Source organism: Sceloporus occidentalis, unplaced genomic scaffold (assembly GCF_023333645.1).
Source record: "Sceloporus occidentalis isolate IW3139 unplaced genomic scaffold, rSceOcc1.0.p SCAF_3, whole genome shotgun sequence".
Classification (NCBI taxonomy): Eukaryota; Metazoa; Chordata; class Lepidosauria; order Squamata; family Phrynosomatidae; genus Sceloporus; species Sceloporus occidentalis.
The window spans coordinates 57,642,700-57,661,513 of NW_028316983.1; the positions used below are offsets into that span (position 1 = coordinate 57,642,700).

General features: G+C 45.0%; 1 protein-coding gene across 2 annotated transcripts in view; it reads left to right on the forward strand.

The window, feature by feature from the left end:
- LOC149315984 (dual serine/threonine and tyrosine protein kinase) overlaps window positions 1-15,078 on the forward strand; it is a 64,181-nt gene extending 49,103 nt beyond the window's left edge. For both annotated transcript variants that reach the window (XM_089514537.1, XM_089514536.1), the window contains exons 12-13: window positions 3,305-3,439; window positions 10,868-15,078. In XM_089514537.1, the coding sequence (XP_089370663.1) occupies window positions 3,305-3,439; window positions 10,868-11,055 (323 nt within the window). In that variant the 3' untranslated portion in view covers window positions 11,056-15,078. The remainder of the gene's footprint in view (window positions 1-3,304; window positions 3,440-10,867) is intronic.
- Window positions 15,079-18,814: the final 3,736 nt, after the last annotated feature.

Here is an 18,814-nt window from a genome sequence, read left to right on the forward strand (position 1 = left end):
TTAAAACAGAATTACAGTAATTGTATTGCTTAGAGAGAAAGAAGTAAATATGTGATTCTCTGGATGGCAGGGCAGATCAATCCACTGATGCTGGTAAATTAAAACTACCGTATTTTCCTGCGTATAAGGCGACTTTTGAACACTGAAAAATCTTCTCAAAAGTCAGGGGTCGTCTAATGCGCCAGATACAGGTAGATAATCTTGGGCTTTTTATTTTCTTGCTGCCAAGAGTAGAGTACATTATGCCACAAAACCCACCCCTTTCCCTTTGGCCGAGAGTCTGGCAAAATTGCAGAAGCCGGCGGCGGCGGCGCCATCCCCGCTCTGCCTCTTCTTCTTCTTCACACAAAAAGGGAAGCGCTGGACTACAATTCCCAAGAAGCCTTGTGCACCGCAAATAGCATGGCAGAGGATGAGGCTGCCTGGGCTGGGTGGGGAGGAGAGGGCTAGCTACTTTGGTAGGTGCCTTACAAAATCAGAGTATCAGCTCTGAATGGCGGTGGACCTACCAGGTGCCTCCTTCCCTCCCTCTCTCCCTTTCCGCAGCGAGCCTCACCTCTTTGTCTCCTCCGTTTCCCTCAGGTCCTCCTTCAAATGGGGCTCCTGGAGGAGTTTGCTGGTAATGTTCTCAGAGAAGGATTGCGAGAGAAGTGAGTGGAGGTTCTTTCAAGGGACTTTGGACTTCAGCTCCCAGAAGCCCAGGCTATTGGCCAACATGGCTGAGGCTTCTGGGAGCTGGAGTCCAAAATCTCTTAAAGGGAACAGTTTGGGGGACTATAATATTATATATCAATGGTCCCCAAACTATGCTGTTCAAGAGCAAACTCTGCTTTTTAAGGGGATTTAAACATTTTTAAGGGGTTAAGGCTCTAAGGCAGTGCTTCCCAAACTTTGGTCCTCCAAGGGCTTGGGACTTCAGCTCCCAGAGGTCCCAGCTAAACTGGCAAACAGTCAGGAATTCAGGGAGAGGAAGCCCAAAATATCTAGAGCCCAAAGTTTGGGAAACATTGCTATAGGCCACAATGCTCCCCAAACTCTGCTTTTTAAGGGGATTTTGGACTTCAGCTCCCAGAATCCCAGGCTATTGGCCAACATGGCAGAGGCTTATGGGAGATGAGGTCCAACATCTCTTCAAGGGCACAGTCTGGGGACCACTGCATAGAACAAAAGATAACCTCTTGGGTTCTTCAGTACATGTCTTTTAAGGTTTAGAATCATAGAATCGTAGAGTTGAAAGAGACCACAAGGACCATCCAGTCCAACCCCATTCTGCCATGCAGGAACTCTCAATCAAAACATCCCCAACAGATGGCCATCCAGCCTCTGCTTTAAAGCCTTCCAAGGAAGGAGACTCCACTACACTTTGAGGGAGTGTGTTCCACTGTGCAACAGCACTTACTGTCCCTTAGTTCCTCCTAATGTTGAGGTGGAATCTCTTTTCCTGTAGCTTGCATCCATTGTTCTGGGTACTAGCCTCTGGAGCAACAGCAAACAAGCTTGCTCCCTCTTCAATGTGACACCCTTTCATGTATTTAAACAGGGTTATCCTATCACCTCTTAACCTTCTCTTCTCCAGGCTAAACATACCCAGCTCCCTAAGTCTTTCCTCAAAGGGCTTCATGGTTTCCAGACCCTTCACCATTTTAGTTGCCCTCCTTTGGACACATGGCTCCAGTTTCTCAATGTCCTTTTTGAATTGTGGTGCCCAGAACTGGACATAATATTAATTAAAAATTAATTTAAAAAAAAACCAAAGATACACTTTGCACAATTCCTTTTGCTTCAGGGACTCAACGGTTCCACAGTATTTTATTCTCTCAGCATTCCTGTCAGGTAGATTAGGCTGGTGCAGTGGCTTGAGTGTTGGACTATGGTTCAAAACACACTGCAGAAATAATGCACTTTGAGACTGCTTTGACTGCCCTGGCTCAGTGCTGGCTAAGTGACAGTTTTCCTGCTAAGCACCTGCATGTCATAACCATTTGAATTAAAATTACTACCATATTGAAATCAAATCTGATGTTTTTTTAATTTTTATTTGGTGTGCGTTGGAAGAGGGGTAGCCTTATACGGTGAGTATATCACAAACTCTATATTTTAACTGGAAAAGTTGGGGGTCGTCTTATACGCCCAGTCGTCTTATACACTGGAAAATATGGTAATTTAATTATGGCTCTGCCCTGCCATCCAAGAATGACCCTTCACAGTAAGTACAACTCCTCATTCCCTCCCCTTCCTTTTCCAAACCATTATATTTATTACCTTCGAGTCACTTATTTTTCAGAAGAGTGCTTCTCCATTTCTGTAACTTTGCCAGTTAATTTTCACTAAGGAACTGTCAAATAAGCAGAACTCTCCACTTCTGTAGCTTCCTACACTCAGGGTAGGTATAGACAAAAAATACCAAATCCTTTGCAACATTAGAATAAAACTCCATCACATTAAAAGTCCCACATCCTGAGCCCTGGATAACAACTCTAACAAGCAGGTCTTAGAAAACGTCCAAAAGGGTACTCATGTTTGGACTTCAGGAAGTCATCAGAGAAAGGAAGTTGATAAAATCAGAGATCACCTCTTCATTTCCTCGCTGTCTGAAAATTGACAAATAGTGGATAGAATTGAAGATGCTAGTGATTGAGGTTTACAGTGTTATCATAAATTAGAAACAACAGGCTTTAGTGGTAGCAGTATATAGAATTTGAAGTGTACAGTTGCCCCTTGGAACTTGCAGGGGATCCGTTCTGGACCCCCCCCCCATGAGTTCCAAAACATGCAAATATTCAAGCCCCGTAGGATTGCCTGGGGCACGTGCATGTGGGGCACGTGCCACGGACGCACGCCCCAAGAGCTTAATGGTGGCCGCCCTTCCGTGTATTTTCAGGTCTGTGAATTTCAAGTCCACGGACTTGGAGGGGTAACTGTAATACTTCTTCTCCCAAGAAACTGTAGTGAAAACATTGTTTGGAATGGTTTTCCTTCTGAATGGTGTAGCTATATAGCCGAGTGCCACATGCCATGCACAACAATTAGTGTTGTTTCTCTGTTGAGCAACCAAATTTTACAGGAAGTAACTGTTAGTGAAATAAAGTCCCAGGAAAGGGGATTATGAAGTTTGTTATTTATCACTTGCTCTAGTGAACTCATATAGGAGTTTTTCAAATGTTCTCATGCTCCCAGTTGAAATAGCCCTGCTGAAAGTAGAATTTGAACTGGATCCTCATCTGTGCCAGAGTATCCAGTCATTCACTGTGATATTATTTTCATGAGTAGTATTCAACCAATATTTCTCACTAATCTGTCCCAGGGAAATACGATAATTCTGTGGATGTATATGCATTTGGCATCTTGTTCTGGTACATCTGTTCAGGACATGTGAAGTTACCAGAAGCATTTGAAAGATGTGCAAGTAAGGACCACCTTTGGAACAACGTCCGAAGAGGTAGGCATGGATACTGGATACAACCCATTATGGCATGATGCAGTGTTGTGAAAGTATGGATAATATACAGAAGGTCCAGATCTATATTATTGGATGTCAAGATGTGTTCATATTGTGGGAGTACAAAGTCCCTTTCCTGTGATTGTATTGTCTGGTGCCAGTGCTTGAAGTTCAGGATAGCTTCAGAAACACCTTTCAGTGCAATTTACCAGAAGGCTAGTGTTTGACAATCTTTGAGAATCTACAATCTTTTCTTACCTCTTTGTATGCTAAAATCTTGTAACTGGAATTTGATTTCAACATGACTGAAAGGGAACAGAGAGTCTGGCAGTGATGGTGTTTTGTTTGTTTTTATTATGAGCAAGATGCAGAAAGTATATAATGAGACAAAAAAGCTTGATTTGTAATTTAGATGATTTTAGAGCAGTGTTCTTTATGACTCAGTTGATCATTCTGTGTTCTCTGTAACTGCAAAAGAAGCTACCTAACATGGCACTGAAGTGTAGGTAGCAGAGTTCTTGTACCTTTTGGTAGTGCTGTTTGGATGTTCACATTGGGTGACAACTAGAAGCAATGAGGTAGATGGGAGAAGTGGGGAGACCTCCTGTGTGATCCTTCATACTTCCATGAAACTGTTGATAATTTATAGCATGTAAAACTCAGACAGTAATCCTGTGCACAAGTACTGTGCTAAGCTCCACTGGTTACAGTGGGAATTATGACAAAACAAGGTTGGGCTTGTACTGCAAAGCATATTTTTGTCATGTAAAGTTCATTATAGCACGGCGACAACCACTGCTTTAGAAAAATATCTGTCATATACAAAAAACAGCTTGAGATTCTAGATATTACTTTGTAAGTTTTTTTTAAATTATAAATATAAATAAGACAGTAAAACTTACTGTATATACTTGTGTACAAGTTGACCTCATGTATAAGTCAAGGGCAGGTTTCAGGGCCCAAATCATGGATTTTGATATGACCTGTGGATAAGTTGAGGGTAAAATTTAAGGGCAGTAACAAAGGATGTAAAGAACAAAATAAAAGGGAAATCGTTTTTGTGGGTTTTTCGGGCCATGAGGCCATGTTCTAGAAGAGTTTATTCCTGACGTTTCACCAGCAGCTGTGAGTGGCATCTTCAAAGAATGTTGGTGTGGAAGAGAGTGGGATACACACACACACACACTGTTGGTTGAGAGGAAATGATTTACATATTAATCTGTGTATTGGTCTGTTGTTGAATGGCAAGGCCTGAGGGTGTCTATTTAACTAGTGATCCATTGTCTGCTGGGAACCCCCTATCACCCTGGGTGGTTTTCATTTGCATGGGATTGGGTCTAGATTTTGGTGTTTTTCAGGATTGATAGCCATGCTTTGTTTACTTTAGGGTTTCTTCTTTCCTGTTGAAGTTGTCCAAGCATTTATGTATTTCAATGGCTTTCCTGTGCATTCTGACCTGATAGTTGTTGGCATGATCCAGAATTTAAGTGTTTTCAAACAGCATTTTATGCCCAGGATGGTTTATAATGTGTTCTGCTACTGCTGATTTTTTTAGGTGACCCAGTCTGCAGTGTCTCTCATGTTCCTTGATTCATGTTTGAACACTGCATTTGGTGGTTCCTATATAGACTTGTCCACAGCTGCACGATATGCGGTAAACTCCTGTGGCTGTTAGAGGGTCTCTCCTGTCCAATGAGTGCAGCGTTTGCTGGATTTACTTGGGAAAATACCACTTCCCTCCCTCTTTCTCTGTCTCTCAGCCCCTCCTGACCACCTAACACCACTTCCCTGATGCTGGAGGAGAAGCTTTTAACATCTGATTGAGAAGGAAAGTGGGGTGTTCTGTGGGCAGAGAGCTCGAGGGAAGGAGGAAGGTGGAAGAGAAGCTTTCAACATTTCACTGAGAAGGGACAAACCTCTTTTACTTACACTTATATATATATACACACACACACCCCACACACCCTTTCAGAGAGCACTGCCGAGGCCGGGAGAATGGGGCACGGTGCAGTGGATTTTAGGGTCAATTTTTGAGCACAGGATTCTTGACTTATACAGTCATCCCTTCCCTTATGTGGGGGATCCATTTCAGACCCCACCCCCACCCCCCACATAAGGGAAAAAACACGGATGCTCAAGCCCCATTCAAATGAATGGGGCTTGTGCCCGCAGTGGTGCATGGGACGCACACCATAAGAGCGTGCACCATTGTTTTCTTCTGGCACGTGGCTCCCTTCCTTCCAGTGCATATAACACGGGCGCACTGTAGTTGAGTTTATGCAGTAATTCTACAAACTTTGCAAATAATAATTATTTATGAACTAGGATTTCTAATCTTTGGATTAAGATTTCTCCATTCTGTAAGAATATAATGAGAGCCAGCAAGGTGTAGTGGTCTGAGTGTTGAACTAAGGGACAAAACAGATGGCCCTGAGGCTGCGGCTTGACACCACCGCTTTCATTGCTGGGTCAGGGCCACAGCAACCGCACGCTGCAGCCCCAATCCGGCATTTTTCCAGCCCCCCAAAAAGCAGCAAAATGCCACTCCTTTTTGGGCCGGAAAAAGATTCCCTTTCCACCACCACGGCAGTGGCTTTTCCCTATTTCTGCAGTGTGGTGCATGGTGATGCCGGGTCGGGGGGCAGTGTTGGGACATCTGGCCCCCATGGCATCCTGAAAGCATCTCTTTATGCCAGTCTGCTTTGTCCCAAACACACTATCAGCCTAGGGTTCAGATCTCCCTTCAGCCATGGAAACCCACTTGGGCAAGTCACATTCTTTCAGAGGAAGGCAAGGGCAAATTCCCTCTGAATAAATTCTGTCAAGAAAACCTTATGATAGGTTTGCCTTAAGGTTGTAATTCAGAAATAACATGAAGGCACACAGCAACAAGAATATAGAGTGTTTTCATGTTAGATAGCATCAACAGTTTCTCAAAGAAGAAAATAATAATCTAATCCTTTAAAATACAGACATGACTAATGCTTAGAAATAATTTAAGACAGTGTTTGGAGTGCATTGTGTTGGGGATTGAAATAGATACTTGAAACATGCTCCATTTGGACAGCAGTGTGGTTGGAATGAAAACTGTGGTACATGCTATCAGGATTATTGTACCCTCCTGCATGGCTGCTTTTTTCATTAAAAGTATTACTTTTAACTACTCTCCTTTCCCACACATTTTTAAAATTATTGTCCATTTCTTCCAGGGAGAAGATGTTAATATTTAAATTAAGTCCTTTTAACAACATGGATGGATGTATTGGTGAAGATTACCATATACAGTAAAGTCTCGATTATCCAACATAAACGGGACCGACTGATTGTCGTATGACTGAAAATGTTGGATAATCCAATGAGGTTTCCCTCCGCTTGGGTCCCTACAAGCGGAGGGAAAACAAGCTGCTGGGGAGGGGACTGGGCCAAGGCCAGAGTCCCCTCCTCAGCAGCCTGGCTTCTCTCAGCTCAAGGCTTGGCCCCTTCCCTCCCGAGGGAGTCCTTGGGCTCCCTTGGGAGGGGAGGCAAGCCACGGAGGATAAGCCTGGGCTGAGGACACAGCCCCTTCGAGGAGGCTGCGTCCTCAGCCTTTTCCTGTCCTTCATGGTCACGGAGGACAAGCCTGGACTGAGGCTGCAGCCTCTTCAAGGAGGCTGCGTCCTCGGCCCTTTCCTGTCCTCCATGGCTGCGGAGGACAAGCCAGGCCGAGCACCTGGGTCTTTCCTCCCCTCGAACGGACTCCTGAGAGTCCATTCGGGGAGAGGAAAGAGAAGCCGGGAGGGAGAGGCCTCGGCATGGGCCCAGACCTCTCTTTCCCAGGCCTGCCCTCTCCCTCCATGGGCTCCCCGGCCAGTCCTCCTCTTCCCGGACCTCCCCTTTACTCCAAAGGGCTCTTTGGACTCCTTTGAGGGGAAGAGAAGGGAGGCTGGGCAGGAGAGGACTCAGCGAAGGTAAGTAGGGAACGAGGGAGAGAAGGGAGGAAGAAGGAGGGAGGGGATAGGTGAGGGGCGTCGGATAATCCAGAGTGTCGGTTAACCGAAGGTCGGTTAACCGAGACTCTACTGTATACTGGACTATAAGTCGAGAAATTTTTGCCCCAAAATGGTGTTCAAAATCCCGGGTAGACTTATCCGCAGGGCAGTGTGGTACTTTGGCCAAGCCTCTCCCCAGCCAGGATGCCTCTGCAAGAGTTAGCCCAGCTAGGGAGAGGCTGGCAAGGGTGACCGATTGCCTCTCCCTGGCTTGGCTTCCTCCAAAGGGAAAAGCCTGGCGAGGGAGACAGTGGCACGCCCTGCAGCCTCTCCTCGGCCGGGCTCTTTCCCCAGAGAAGGAACCTAGCTGAGGAGACGCCGAGGAGGGCAATCACCCTCCCAGAAGCCTCTCCTCGGCCGGGCTCTTTCCCCAGACAAGGAGCCTGCCTGAGGAGACGCCGAGGAGGGCAATCACCCTCCCAGAAGCCTCTCCTCAGCCAGGCTCTTTCCCCAGACAAAGAGCCTGCCCGAGGAGAAGCCGAGGAGGGCAATCACCCTCCCAGAAGCCTCTCCTCAGCCAGGCTCTTTCCCCAGACAAGGAGCCTGCCTGAGGAGATGCTGAGGAGGGCAGTCGCCCTCCCAGAAGCCTCTCCTCGGCCGGGCTCTTTCCCCAGACAAAGAGCCTGCCCGAGGAGAAGCCGAGGAGGGCGATTGCCCTCCCAGAAGCCTCTCCTCGGCCGGGCTCTTTCCCCAGACAAAGAGCCTGTCCGAGGAGAAGCCGAGGAGGGCGATTGCCCTCCCAGAAGCCTCTCCTCGGCCGGGCTCTTTCCCCAGAGAAGGAACCTGGCTGAGGAGACGCCGAGGAGGGCAATCACCCTCCCAGAAGCCTCTCCTCAGCCAGGCTCTTTCCCCAGACAAGGAGCCTGCCTGAGGAGATGCTGAGGAGGGCAGTCGCCCTCCCAGAAGCCTCTCCTCGGCCGGGCTCTTTCCCCAGACAAAGAGCCTGCCCGAGGAGAAGCCGAGGAGGGCGATTGCCCTCCCAGAAGCCTCTCCTCGGCCGGGCTCTTTCCCCAGACAAAGAGCCTGTCCGAGGAGAAGCCGAGGAGGGCGATTGCCCTCCCAGAAGCCTCTCCTCGGCCGGGCTCTTTCCCCAGAGAAGGAACCTGGCTGAGGAGACGCCGAGGAGGGCAATCACCCTCCCAGAAGCCTCTCCTCAGCCAGGCTCTTTCCCCAGACAAGGAGCCTGCCTGAGGAGATGCTGAGGAGGGCAGTCGCCCTCCCAGAAGCCTCTCCTCGGCCGGGCTCTTTCCCCAGACAAAGAGCCTGCCCGAGGAGAAGCCGAGGAGGGCAATCACCCTCCCAGAAGCCTCTCCTCAGCCAGGCTCTTTCCCCAGACAAGGAGCCTGCCTGAGGAGATGCTGAGGAGGGCAGTCGCCCTCCCAGAAGCCTCTCCTCGGCCGGGCTCTTTCCCCAGACAAAGAGCCTGCCCGAGGAGAAGCCGAGGAGGGCAATCACCCTCCCAGAAGCCTCTCCTCAGCCAGGCTCTTTCCCCAGACAAGGAGCCTGCCTGAGGAGATGCTGAGGAGGGCAGTCGCCCTCCCAGAAGCCTCTCCTCGGCCGGGCTCTTTCCCCAGAGAAGGAACCTGGCTGAGGAGACGCCGAGGAGGGCAATCACCCTCCCAGAAGCCTCTCCTCAGCCAGGCTCTTTCCCCAGACAAGGAACTTGCCTGAGGAGATGCTGAGGAGGGAAGTCGCCCTCCCAGAAGCCTCTCCTCGGCCGTGCTCTTTCCCCAGACAAGGAGCCTGCCTGAGGAGACGCCGAGGAGGGCGATTGCCCTCCCAGAAGCCTCTCCTCAGCCGGGCTCTTTCCCCAGAGAAGGAACCTGGCTGAGGAGACGCCGAGGAGGGCAATCACCCTCCCAGAAGCCTCTCCTCAGCCAGGCTCTTTCCCCAGACAAGGAACTTGCCTGAGGAGATGCTGAGGAGGGCAGTCGCCCTCCCAGAAGCCTCTCCTCGGCCGGGCTCTTTCCCCAGAGAAGGAACCTGGCTGAGGAGACGCCGAGGAGGGCAATCACCCTCCCAGAAGCCTCTCCTCAGCCAGGCTCTTTCCCCAGACAAGGAACTTGCCTGAGGAGATGCTGAGGAGGGAAGTCGCCCTCCCAGAAGCCTCTCCTCGGCCGTGCTCTTTCCCCAGACAAGGAGCCTGCCTGAGGAGACGCCGAGGAGGGCGATTGCCCTCCCAGAAGCCTCTCCTCAGCCGGGCTCTTTCCCCAGAGAAGGAACCTGGCTGAGGAGACGCCGAGGAGGGCAGTCGCCCTCCCAGAAGCCTCTCCTCGGCCGGGCTCTTTCCCCAGAGAAGGAACTTGGCTGAGGAGACGCCGAGGAGGGCAATCACCCTCCCAGAAGCCTCTCCTCAGCCAGGCTCTTTCCCCAGACAAGGAACTTGCCTGAGGAGATGCTGAGGAGGGAAGTCGCCCTCCCAGAAGCCTCTCGTCGGCCGTGCTCTTTCCCCAGACAAGGAGCCTGCCTGAGGAGACACCGAGGAGGGCGATTGCCCTCCCAGAAGCTTCTCCTTGGCCGGGCTCTTTCCCCAGAAAAGGAGCCTGCCCGAGGAGACGCCACAGAGGGCGATTGCCCTCACAGAAGCCTCTCCTCGGCTGGGCTCTTTCCCCAGACAAAGAGCCTGCCCGAGGAGACGCCGAGGAAGGCTATTGCCCTCCCAGAAGCCTCTCCTCAGCCGGGCTCTTTCCCCAGAGAAAGAGCCTGGCTAAGGAGACGCCGAGGAGGGCGCGCAATCACCCTGCAGTCTCTCCCTGACCGGGCTTTTTCTCCGGGGAAAGCCCAGTGAGGGAGACGCTGAGGAGGACACGCAATTGCGAGCAGCCTCTCCCCAGCTGAGCTGCCCCCTCAAGTCTGACCACTGATGTATCCACTGGTCATATAAAAATCCACATTTTTGGTCCTAAAAGTTGACCTCGACTTATACACGAGATCGACTTGTACACGAGTATATACGGTAGTTACAACACATAGCATGCAACAGAGAGGGAGCACCAGTAGTATAATTTAACAATTTTGCAGTGCACTCCTGTGCTTGTTCAGTGGGACTTGCTCCCTTGGCAACTGTGCTCAGGGTTGTAGCTTTTACACATTTCTAAGAGCTAATTCTTAACATTATCGCTTCCATGAATAGGGTCTGTACTTTCCATTGTATCCTATTTACAGAAGCTGCTGCTGTACCTGTAAGTGGACATGTAAGTCAGTATTTGTGTTTTTGGAGATGACTTCTATTTATCAGTTTAGAGCTTTGTTCCTATTGAAGCTTAATTGGTAGGTTTCTTCGTAGAATGGCTAGATAGAACTGCTTTCACCTCTGGACTGTTGCAGCTAAGACTGAAGTAGCTAAAATGAATGGAATATTTCCTCCTCTTACCAAATAATTTTTGTTTTTTTTCCCCAGGAGTACGCCCTGAACGCCTTCCTATTTTTGATGAGGAATGTTGGCAGCTGATGGAAGCCTGTTGGGATGGAGACCCCTCCCAGCGCCCACTTCTGGGCATAGTACAGCCCATGTTGCAGGGCATAATGGATAGACTTTGTAAGATGAACTCTGAACAGCTAAACAAAGGGTTGGATGATTCTACTTGAAAAAGAAGCAATGAAGGAACTGTTCTGTTTTGTGACAACTCTTGGTCCCCAGTTTGCCACTGGCAACTCACAGTGTAGCTGTTTGGAAGAGAGTGGCCAAATATTGTGCGCTCACGGTGAGAGAATATTGAAATTCCACCTTGTAATAGCAGCCAGGGACATTCATTCCCAATATGCACTACTAATGCAAGTTGCCAGTGCTTCCTTCTTTATTAAAAATAAGACAGGGAAGTCGGATCTCTTGGTCTGCAAGGAATTTTGCTTATCTCCCTTCAGGCTTCAGTAAAGGAGAAAAGCACTGTGTGCATCAGATATGTGGTAAGCAGCATATTTGGATCTCCAGCTACATCTGCTAGGGGTCGATATATCTTAGTTGCTCTGACTGTCACACATGAATGTGGATAATTGGAAGAAATAGGTGTGTCCCTTCAATAGGGAAGATAATCCTGCTTACATTGGCAGCATAGACTCTGAGGGTTATGAGTTAATGCTGACTTCCAGTAATACCTGGGATGTTTACACAGAGGGATCAGAGCATTCATACTCAGCAAAGGAAGGGCTCACTGCAGTGGAATACCCAAACATATAAGCTATCTCTTTTTTGGTCATGTGAACCAAGCTCTTTTCCAGTAAATGCCTAATAGAAACTTCAGACATCTGAACAAAGATGGCCTTCTTTTTACTTCCCCCTCCCCCAATCTTAAAGTAAGGTGTATATTTCACCAAAAGATTTTGCACATAAAGAAACAGAAACACTATTAGGAACTACTGTCTGTATTCATGGACAACTGGAGATCAGATTTTTAACTAGAGCAGTTTTCTTTTTTTGAACAAAGTGTAAGGGCAATGACTGTTTTAAACTCTAATATTGACAGATCGTTTTAAAAGATTCCTTCACCTGTTTGTGTGTTTTAAGTCATCTCTAAGAACGATAGAGTACCTAAGAGAAACCTGTCATTCTATAGACATGTGTGGTGCTGTATTTGACCATCATTTGCTTCCTTGGGGTTTTGTTTGCGTTATTCTAAGAGACAGTTGCATGAAGCACACAGAGAGGAAAGTCCAGATACTTTTGAAATGACGGGCTCTTTCGCATAATCTACCAGTCTTGACACAATAATTCCTTTGCATTTGCTTGTATAGCAACTAGTTTTTGTATTATTGTGTTTTGAGGGCAGTATAGATTGAGCTAGAGAATGCACCTGGAAGGATAGGGATCACTTGTAATGTGTTTGGCACTGTGGTATATAATTACATTCTTCCTCTTCCATGCAATGATACATGGACTGGTTACATTTCCATAGGATAATTTACCATGTGCTGTGCAAAGTCCATGGAGCATACATTTGAGACTTTTGCTTCCAAAATTGCTCCTGTTGTACAAAACAGAAGTATAGCCTCTTGTCTGTTTACATAAACTCCTAGAGACAAAAGTAACCCTGCAGTGTTACTCAGCTGCTTAGCTAAATCCTTCTTTGTGTGTGCAATAAAATGGAAAAACTGCTTTTAAAATAATTGCTTTTTACTTAGTAGGCATTAATTGTTATGTGGTGGTCCTTAAAATGTATTGGCACTTCTGTCCACTGACTGTAGCATTTGGCAACTTGAACCGAAATGGGCAGCAATAGCTGTCAACCATGCTCACAGAAACGCACGTATGTTCTCAAATAGGATGTCTTAAAATGTCACTTAATGTATAATTGGACCACCATTCCAGTCACTTGACAGTATTATTCCATGATTACATAACCATTTACTCTGTGCTACCATGGGTAGTGAGCTTGTTTAGAATCAGGGTCATCTAGGTCAGTATTTCTGGAACTATAGAAATAGTTTATGTAAAATAAAATAAATAAAACGGTATTTGAAAATGTCTTGTACAGCTTTCCCCAAGGAGCTTCTTTTTTTACTCTTTACCCTGTGCTTTTTTTAAAAAAAAATCAAATGTATGTTTCAGTTCCACTGGGCTTGTTTTCTCCCATAGGCACAAAATAGCTTCTCTGTGTCTTCTACAATCATGTATGTACTTCTGTTGGACATAATTTTAAGTGTTGTTTCGATCATTCCTGAAGCAGGTATCACATCCTGTGACATGTTGCCCAGCAAGGTATATACATGTTATGTTCTTTTTAAAAGGCTCAGATACTTAAAATTGATTTTGCTTTCATTTAGATCAGGGGTATGCAGCCTGCAGACCCTCCCAAGCCCCCTGATCAGCTATGCTTCTAGAATGGGAGATGTGATTAGCCCAGTCCTTGAAATAAATTCTGGTTCCATTTTTGGCCACTCAACAGCTGGATTTCATGTAACACCTTTGACAGGGTTCAGGATAGACAATTGGCCTCCACACCTTTTGCACTTAGCCACCCTTGATTTAAAGGATAACCCTCTTTATCTTCACATACACCTCCCATGGTTGTTGGCCAAGTATATAATGCAAACACTAAATAGTCTCACAGCTACATGGGATGTCACCATTGGTATTGCGGTGGGATGGATAATGAGCATTGGTGAATGTAGAGCAATATCACTTCTATTGTCCCTAGTGACTGCACAAGAGCAGTCAATTAGAGATATGCCAAAGACATGTAGCTCTGAAATGTGTCCATGTACAATTTGATTTATTTAAAATCCAGTCACCTCACCCCATTTCATGTCCTAGAATCCAGTCTTCATCACCTACTTAGTTCTACACCCAGAAGGAAACTTTTATTGCAATGTATGATGCAAGATTTACAAGTTGCCACTAATTTGTTGGCTTAAAGCATATGTTCCTAAAGACAGGTTTTCTTAAAACTGGGGAAGTAGCAAACAAAGCTAGTTTACAAAACAAATTCCTGCAGAAATTTGAGCTGGAGAAATCAGAGCACCCATACTGGTGTGAGTAGTTGATAGGTCAACAATGGATGCTATTCAAAGCTGATCCATTGCCAAGGTGCTTTTTATTTCTGCTCTGAGAACCCGTCATTTAGGCTCGGAACAAACACTACATAGGAACTGCATGAGCTAAAATTAGCTCCTGAAGCAAGTCTTGAATACAATATGAAACTGCCATGTTGTGGTGCTGGAGTGTTACCCTTAGCTTGGTGGTGTATTGCTGCTGCCTATCACATTGCTTTGTAAGTAAAGCATATTGTAGGAGTTCTTGTTTAGCAACTGACAATTTTTTTTGTGATTCCTCCATCTCTGTTATAGTAACTTGAGTATACAATGCAAGCTCTTGTGTAATTAAAAACTGAACTATCACATTAACTTCCTATATATAGCACTTCTGTTAAGTTAGTCCTTCTATCTGCCCTTTCCCTTCCAATGACAATGTTTGAGGGGTTGGAAGACACTTTACTCTTGGTTTTTGCAGGGTGACAGACTTCAATTAAAAGAGAATCAGTGCTGCATCCCTGTTTAATATGGTTCTATGTTGAGCTCTGTTCATTTTTTGAGATGTACATAGTGTTTCCTTTGTTTCTACTGGTCTTCTAGCCAGATGTCCTCCTTTTTTTAAAAAAAAAAAGTCTTAATACTATTATTTTTTCTCCAGGGAGAGATATGAGCACATCTGCATTTGAAACTCTCTCAGGGGCTTGAATAGCACTGCATTTCTCACATTTCTAAATATTTTGGTTCTGTTACTGTTGGTCACCTCTTAACACTTGGCTACTGTGGAAGTGAGAAGTGTGAAAGAAGTTGTACAGTTAGTTCATTGTAATGCCTATAGATTTTGTACTACTTTTTATTTTTTAAACTGATGTATAATAGTCCTAAAAGCATAGGTAACAAACTTACCAACTGTATAGGAAATGTGCAATAACATGGAGAATGACATTATTATGAACAAATATTTCCCTTGTATTCCGTAATAACTAATCTCTCCACAGCAGCCCCCCTTCCCCATTACATGTATTTTAAGAGACATGACTGTGGATCAAGACTTCACTTAGTGCCATAATAAAGGTCTGTTTTAATAGACAATAGAATGCACAGATGTGCTGTGCTGTATAATAAAGTTTGCATTAATGTTTTGTACTGTTTGTGTGGTTTACTCATCCAATAAATATTGTAAGCCCTTTGAAAAATTCTGAATGTGTCACACCACCACCTGGGGATGGGTGGAGACAGATACACAGCAATGACACCTGTTAATACACTGGCAGTAACTTGAGTTCACAAAGCTATAACAGTGCCTTTGCCTTGGCAACAGAGGCGGGTGTTTAATGTGTCTGTAATTAAATTATAAAAACTACCATTAAAAAAGATGAACTTGTGCAATAAGTTTTGTGGTGTCTAAAATACCCATAGGATGTTGTACAGACGAATAGCCTATTATTATTATTATTATTATTATTATTATTATTATTATGCTATGTAGCACAGCACCATAATTTGAAAAATATACCAAGACACTATTCCATGTTGAAAGGATGCTTGAATCTCTTCACAGGACCAATCCAAACACATTTAATTACTTTTTATTTTAAATAAATAAAAAATTAAATTTTTATTTCTATGCCACTCTTCTGTAGCAAGACAATCAGAGCGGCTCACACTAAAACGTCCATATACAATATAATACATAAAATATCCCCCTTTAAAAAAGAATTAAATATATTACAATTAAAAGAGTTTTTAAATCAATTTATAATAAAGATAACATAGGCAGGGTGGTAGTAAATACATGGTGTGAGGGGGTAGTCAATCTGTGGCCAAGGAATTTATTCAGGAAAAGCCTTCTGGAAGAGATCGGTCTTGACAGGTTTTTTGAAGCTGTCTAAGTTGGTAATTTGATGGATCTCGTCCAGCAGGCCATTCCATAGCCTGGGAGCACTTGCAGAAAAGGTCCTCTGGGAGGTTGCAGATCTGGTCTTTAAAGGCTGCAATAAATTCCTCCCAGAGGACTGGAATGAGCAGGGTGGATTGTATGAAAGTAGACGATCCCTTAAATATGTTGGGCCTAAGCCATGTAGGGCTTTAAAGATAATAACCAACACCTTGTATTGCACCCAGAAACTAATAGGAAGCCAGTGGAGTGACTTTAGGATCTGTGTTATCTGGTCACTCCTAAAATTTCCAGTAACTAACCTGGCTGCCATGTTTTGTACATCGTGGACTTGAAACAATTACTAAGGAAGGTCAAATAAAAAAGTGCAAAGGTAGGCTTAATGCTGAATACAAAGAAAACAAAAATAATGACCACAGAGGACCTACATACATTCAACCTAGACAATGAGGAAACTGAAAGGAAGAGACGGCACCACAAAATGTAGGGTATTCAAGTAAATGGTATGACATTACAAAAGCTGAAAAACAAATATAAATAGGCATTCGTGTTCCTTAGTGATGCTCAAAATGGAGGACATTTTAGAGTTCCTCCTGGACAGAAGCCTGAAATGTAGGACATGTCTTCCTGACAGAGTTATCCATCTCCTGCTCTCTGGTTGTTTTTATGATTTAATGATGTATTATTGTTTTAAGGGATTTTTATATGTCACTTTAGGAGGGAGGGCATATGGGGATGTATTTTTGCATTGTATGTTGTATTTCATATTGTATTTTACTACTGTTGTTAGCCACTTTGATCCTGTTGGAGAGGCAGGATATAAATTATTATGATGATTATGAAATAGTAAAAGAATTCCTGTATCTTGGATAAAACATAATTCAAGAAATCAAAAGAAGTCTAGAAACAGGAAGAGCAGCTATGAAAGAACTAGGAAAGATCCTAAAGAGTAAAGCTATACAACTAATCACTAAAAATAGAATTATACAAGCCACTGTATTTCCTATTACCATGTACAGATGCAGAAGAGTTGGACAGTGAAGAAAGAATAAGAAGAAAATCAATTCATTTGAGGTGTGCTGGAGAAGAGTGCAGAGGATATAGTGGACAGCCAAAACAAAGACAAACAGGTCCTTGAACAAATCGAGCCTGAAATCTCCCTGGAAGCCAAGATGATCAAGGCTGTACTTTGGCCATGTCATGAGAAGGCATGTATCAGTTGAAAAGACAATAATGCTAGGAAAGGTGGAAGGATGTAGGAGAAGAAGACTGCATGCTAGATGCTTTTAAGGATGTCACTAGTATGAATTTACAGGACCTAAGCGGAGTAATGGAGAATAGGGGATCTTGGAGATGTCACACCCACAGGGTGTCATTAGTTGGGATTGATTCGAAGGCAGTACACAACAACAACAGTTGAAGAGAAGTATTATTCATAAAATACCTTGTTGCTGAAGTGTCCATGAAAGCGTATACATTAGCATCTTTGTCAGGCATTGTAATGGCACAGGATTAGTCATACAACTTCTGAAATGTAATTTATCAAGCTATTTCAGTTCCATTCTTAGATATGGACAGTAGGGGTGTTGATTTCCATCCTTATCAGAACACATTATGCTAGCTATGGCTATCACTGATTACTGCTGTTGTAAATAGTCACTTAATAATAATAATACTTTATTTCTATACCGCTCTTCTGGAACGATCAAAGCGGTTCACAGATCTTTAAAAATTATACATCATAAAAGTGCACATCATAAAATATCTATCAATAAAACTAATAAAACCAACAGCGTATAAAAACAAACATGGAATCTATCGATCGCAGTTAACCTTTTCTATCAGAGGAGACATTCTCTATAAAGAGTCCAAAGGAAATGCTAATTGGAAGAGGTGGGTCTTTAGAGCCTTTTTAAAAGCATCCAATGTAGAGGTCATACAAAGCTCTTCTGGAAGTTTATTCCAGTACATTGGTGCAGTCGATGTAAATGCTCCCTGGCGAGTTGCTGCCAATATCACCTTAGGATGTACTAGTAGATTTTCCCCTGATGTTCTGAGAGTGCGGGGTGGACTATATGGGGAGAGGCGTTCCTTCAAGTAACTCGGGCCCAAGCCATATAGGGCTTTATAGGTGGTTATTACTGGTTAACACTTTGTATTGAGCCCGGTGTTATGTGGTCTGACCTGGAAGTTCCAGCGACCAGTCTGGCTGCAGCATTTTGAACTAACTGTAGCTTCTGAACCTGGTACAAAGGTAGCCCCATGTAGAGCGCATTACAGAAATCCAAGCGAGAGGTTACCAGTGCATGTACTACAGTTTCAAGGTCCTTTCGGTCCAGACAGGGACGCAGTTGGCGTATCAGCCGAAGCTGATACCAAGCACTCCTGGCTATCACATCCACTTGAGATGCTAACTGCAGAGATGAATCCAGGAGTACTCCCAAACTGCGAACTTTGTCCTTCAGGGGAAGTGTGACCCCGTCCAGGACTGGATGGCAAATTTTCCTGCCTGGACTTGGGGTACCTATCACAAGTACCTCTGTTTTCTCTGGATTCAGCTTGAGTTTGTTTTTCCTCATCCAGCCCATTACTGACTCCAGACAGGCATCCAAAGGAGACGCCATCCTTAGTCACTGTATCAGTCGGAGACATGGAAGATTATTGCATATCCGGGAACGGATAGTCACTGTATCAGTCGGAGACATGGAAGATTATTGCATATCTGGGAATGGATATTACTGCATTGAGGAAAGTGGAAAGTGATGGGAACGTGATGGGAACGCATTTTACCACACAGCGCATCCCTTTTTCTTGAGAACGTTCCCAGAACGTTTTGCTGTAGTGCATGTGTATTTCGTTTGGAGGACTGTGTAACGATAACATCTCCACTCTGTGGTTGTTTACATAATTTTCCCTGGGTCCTCTCAGCTCCTTGAGTCTCCGCTTTGGCCTCTGCTGTTTCCGCTGTCCTTCTGGCTTGCCTCT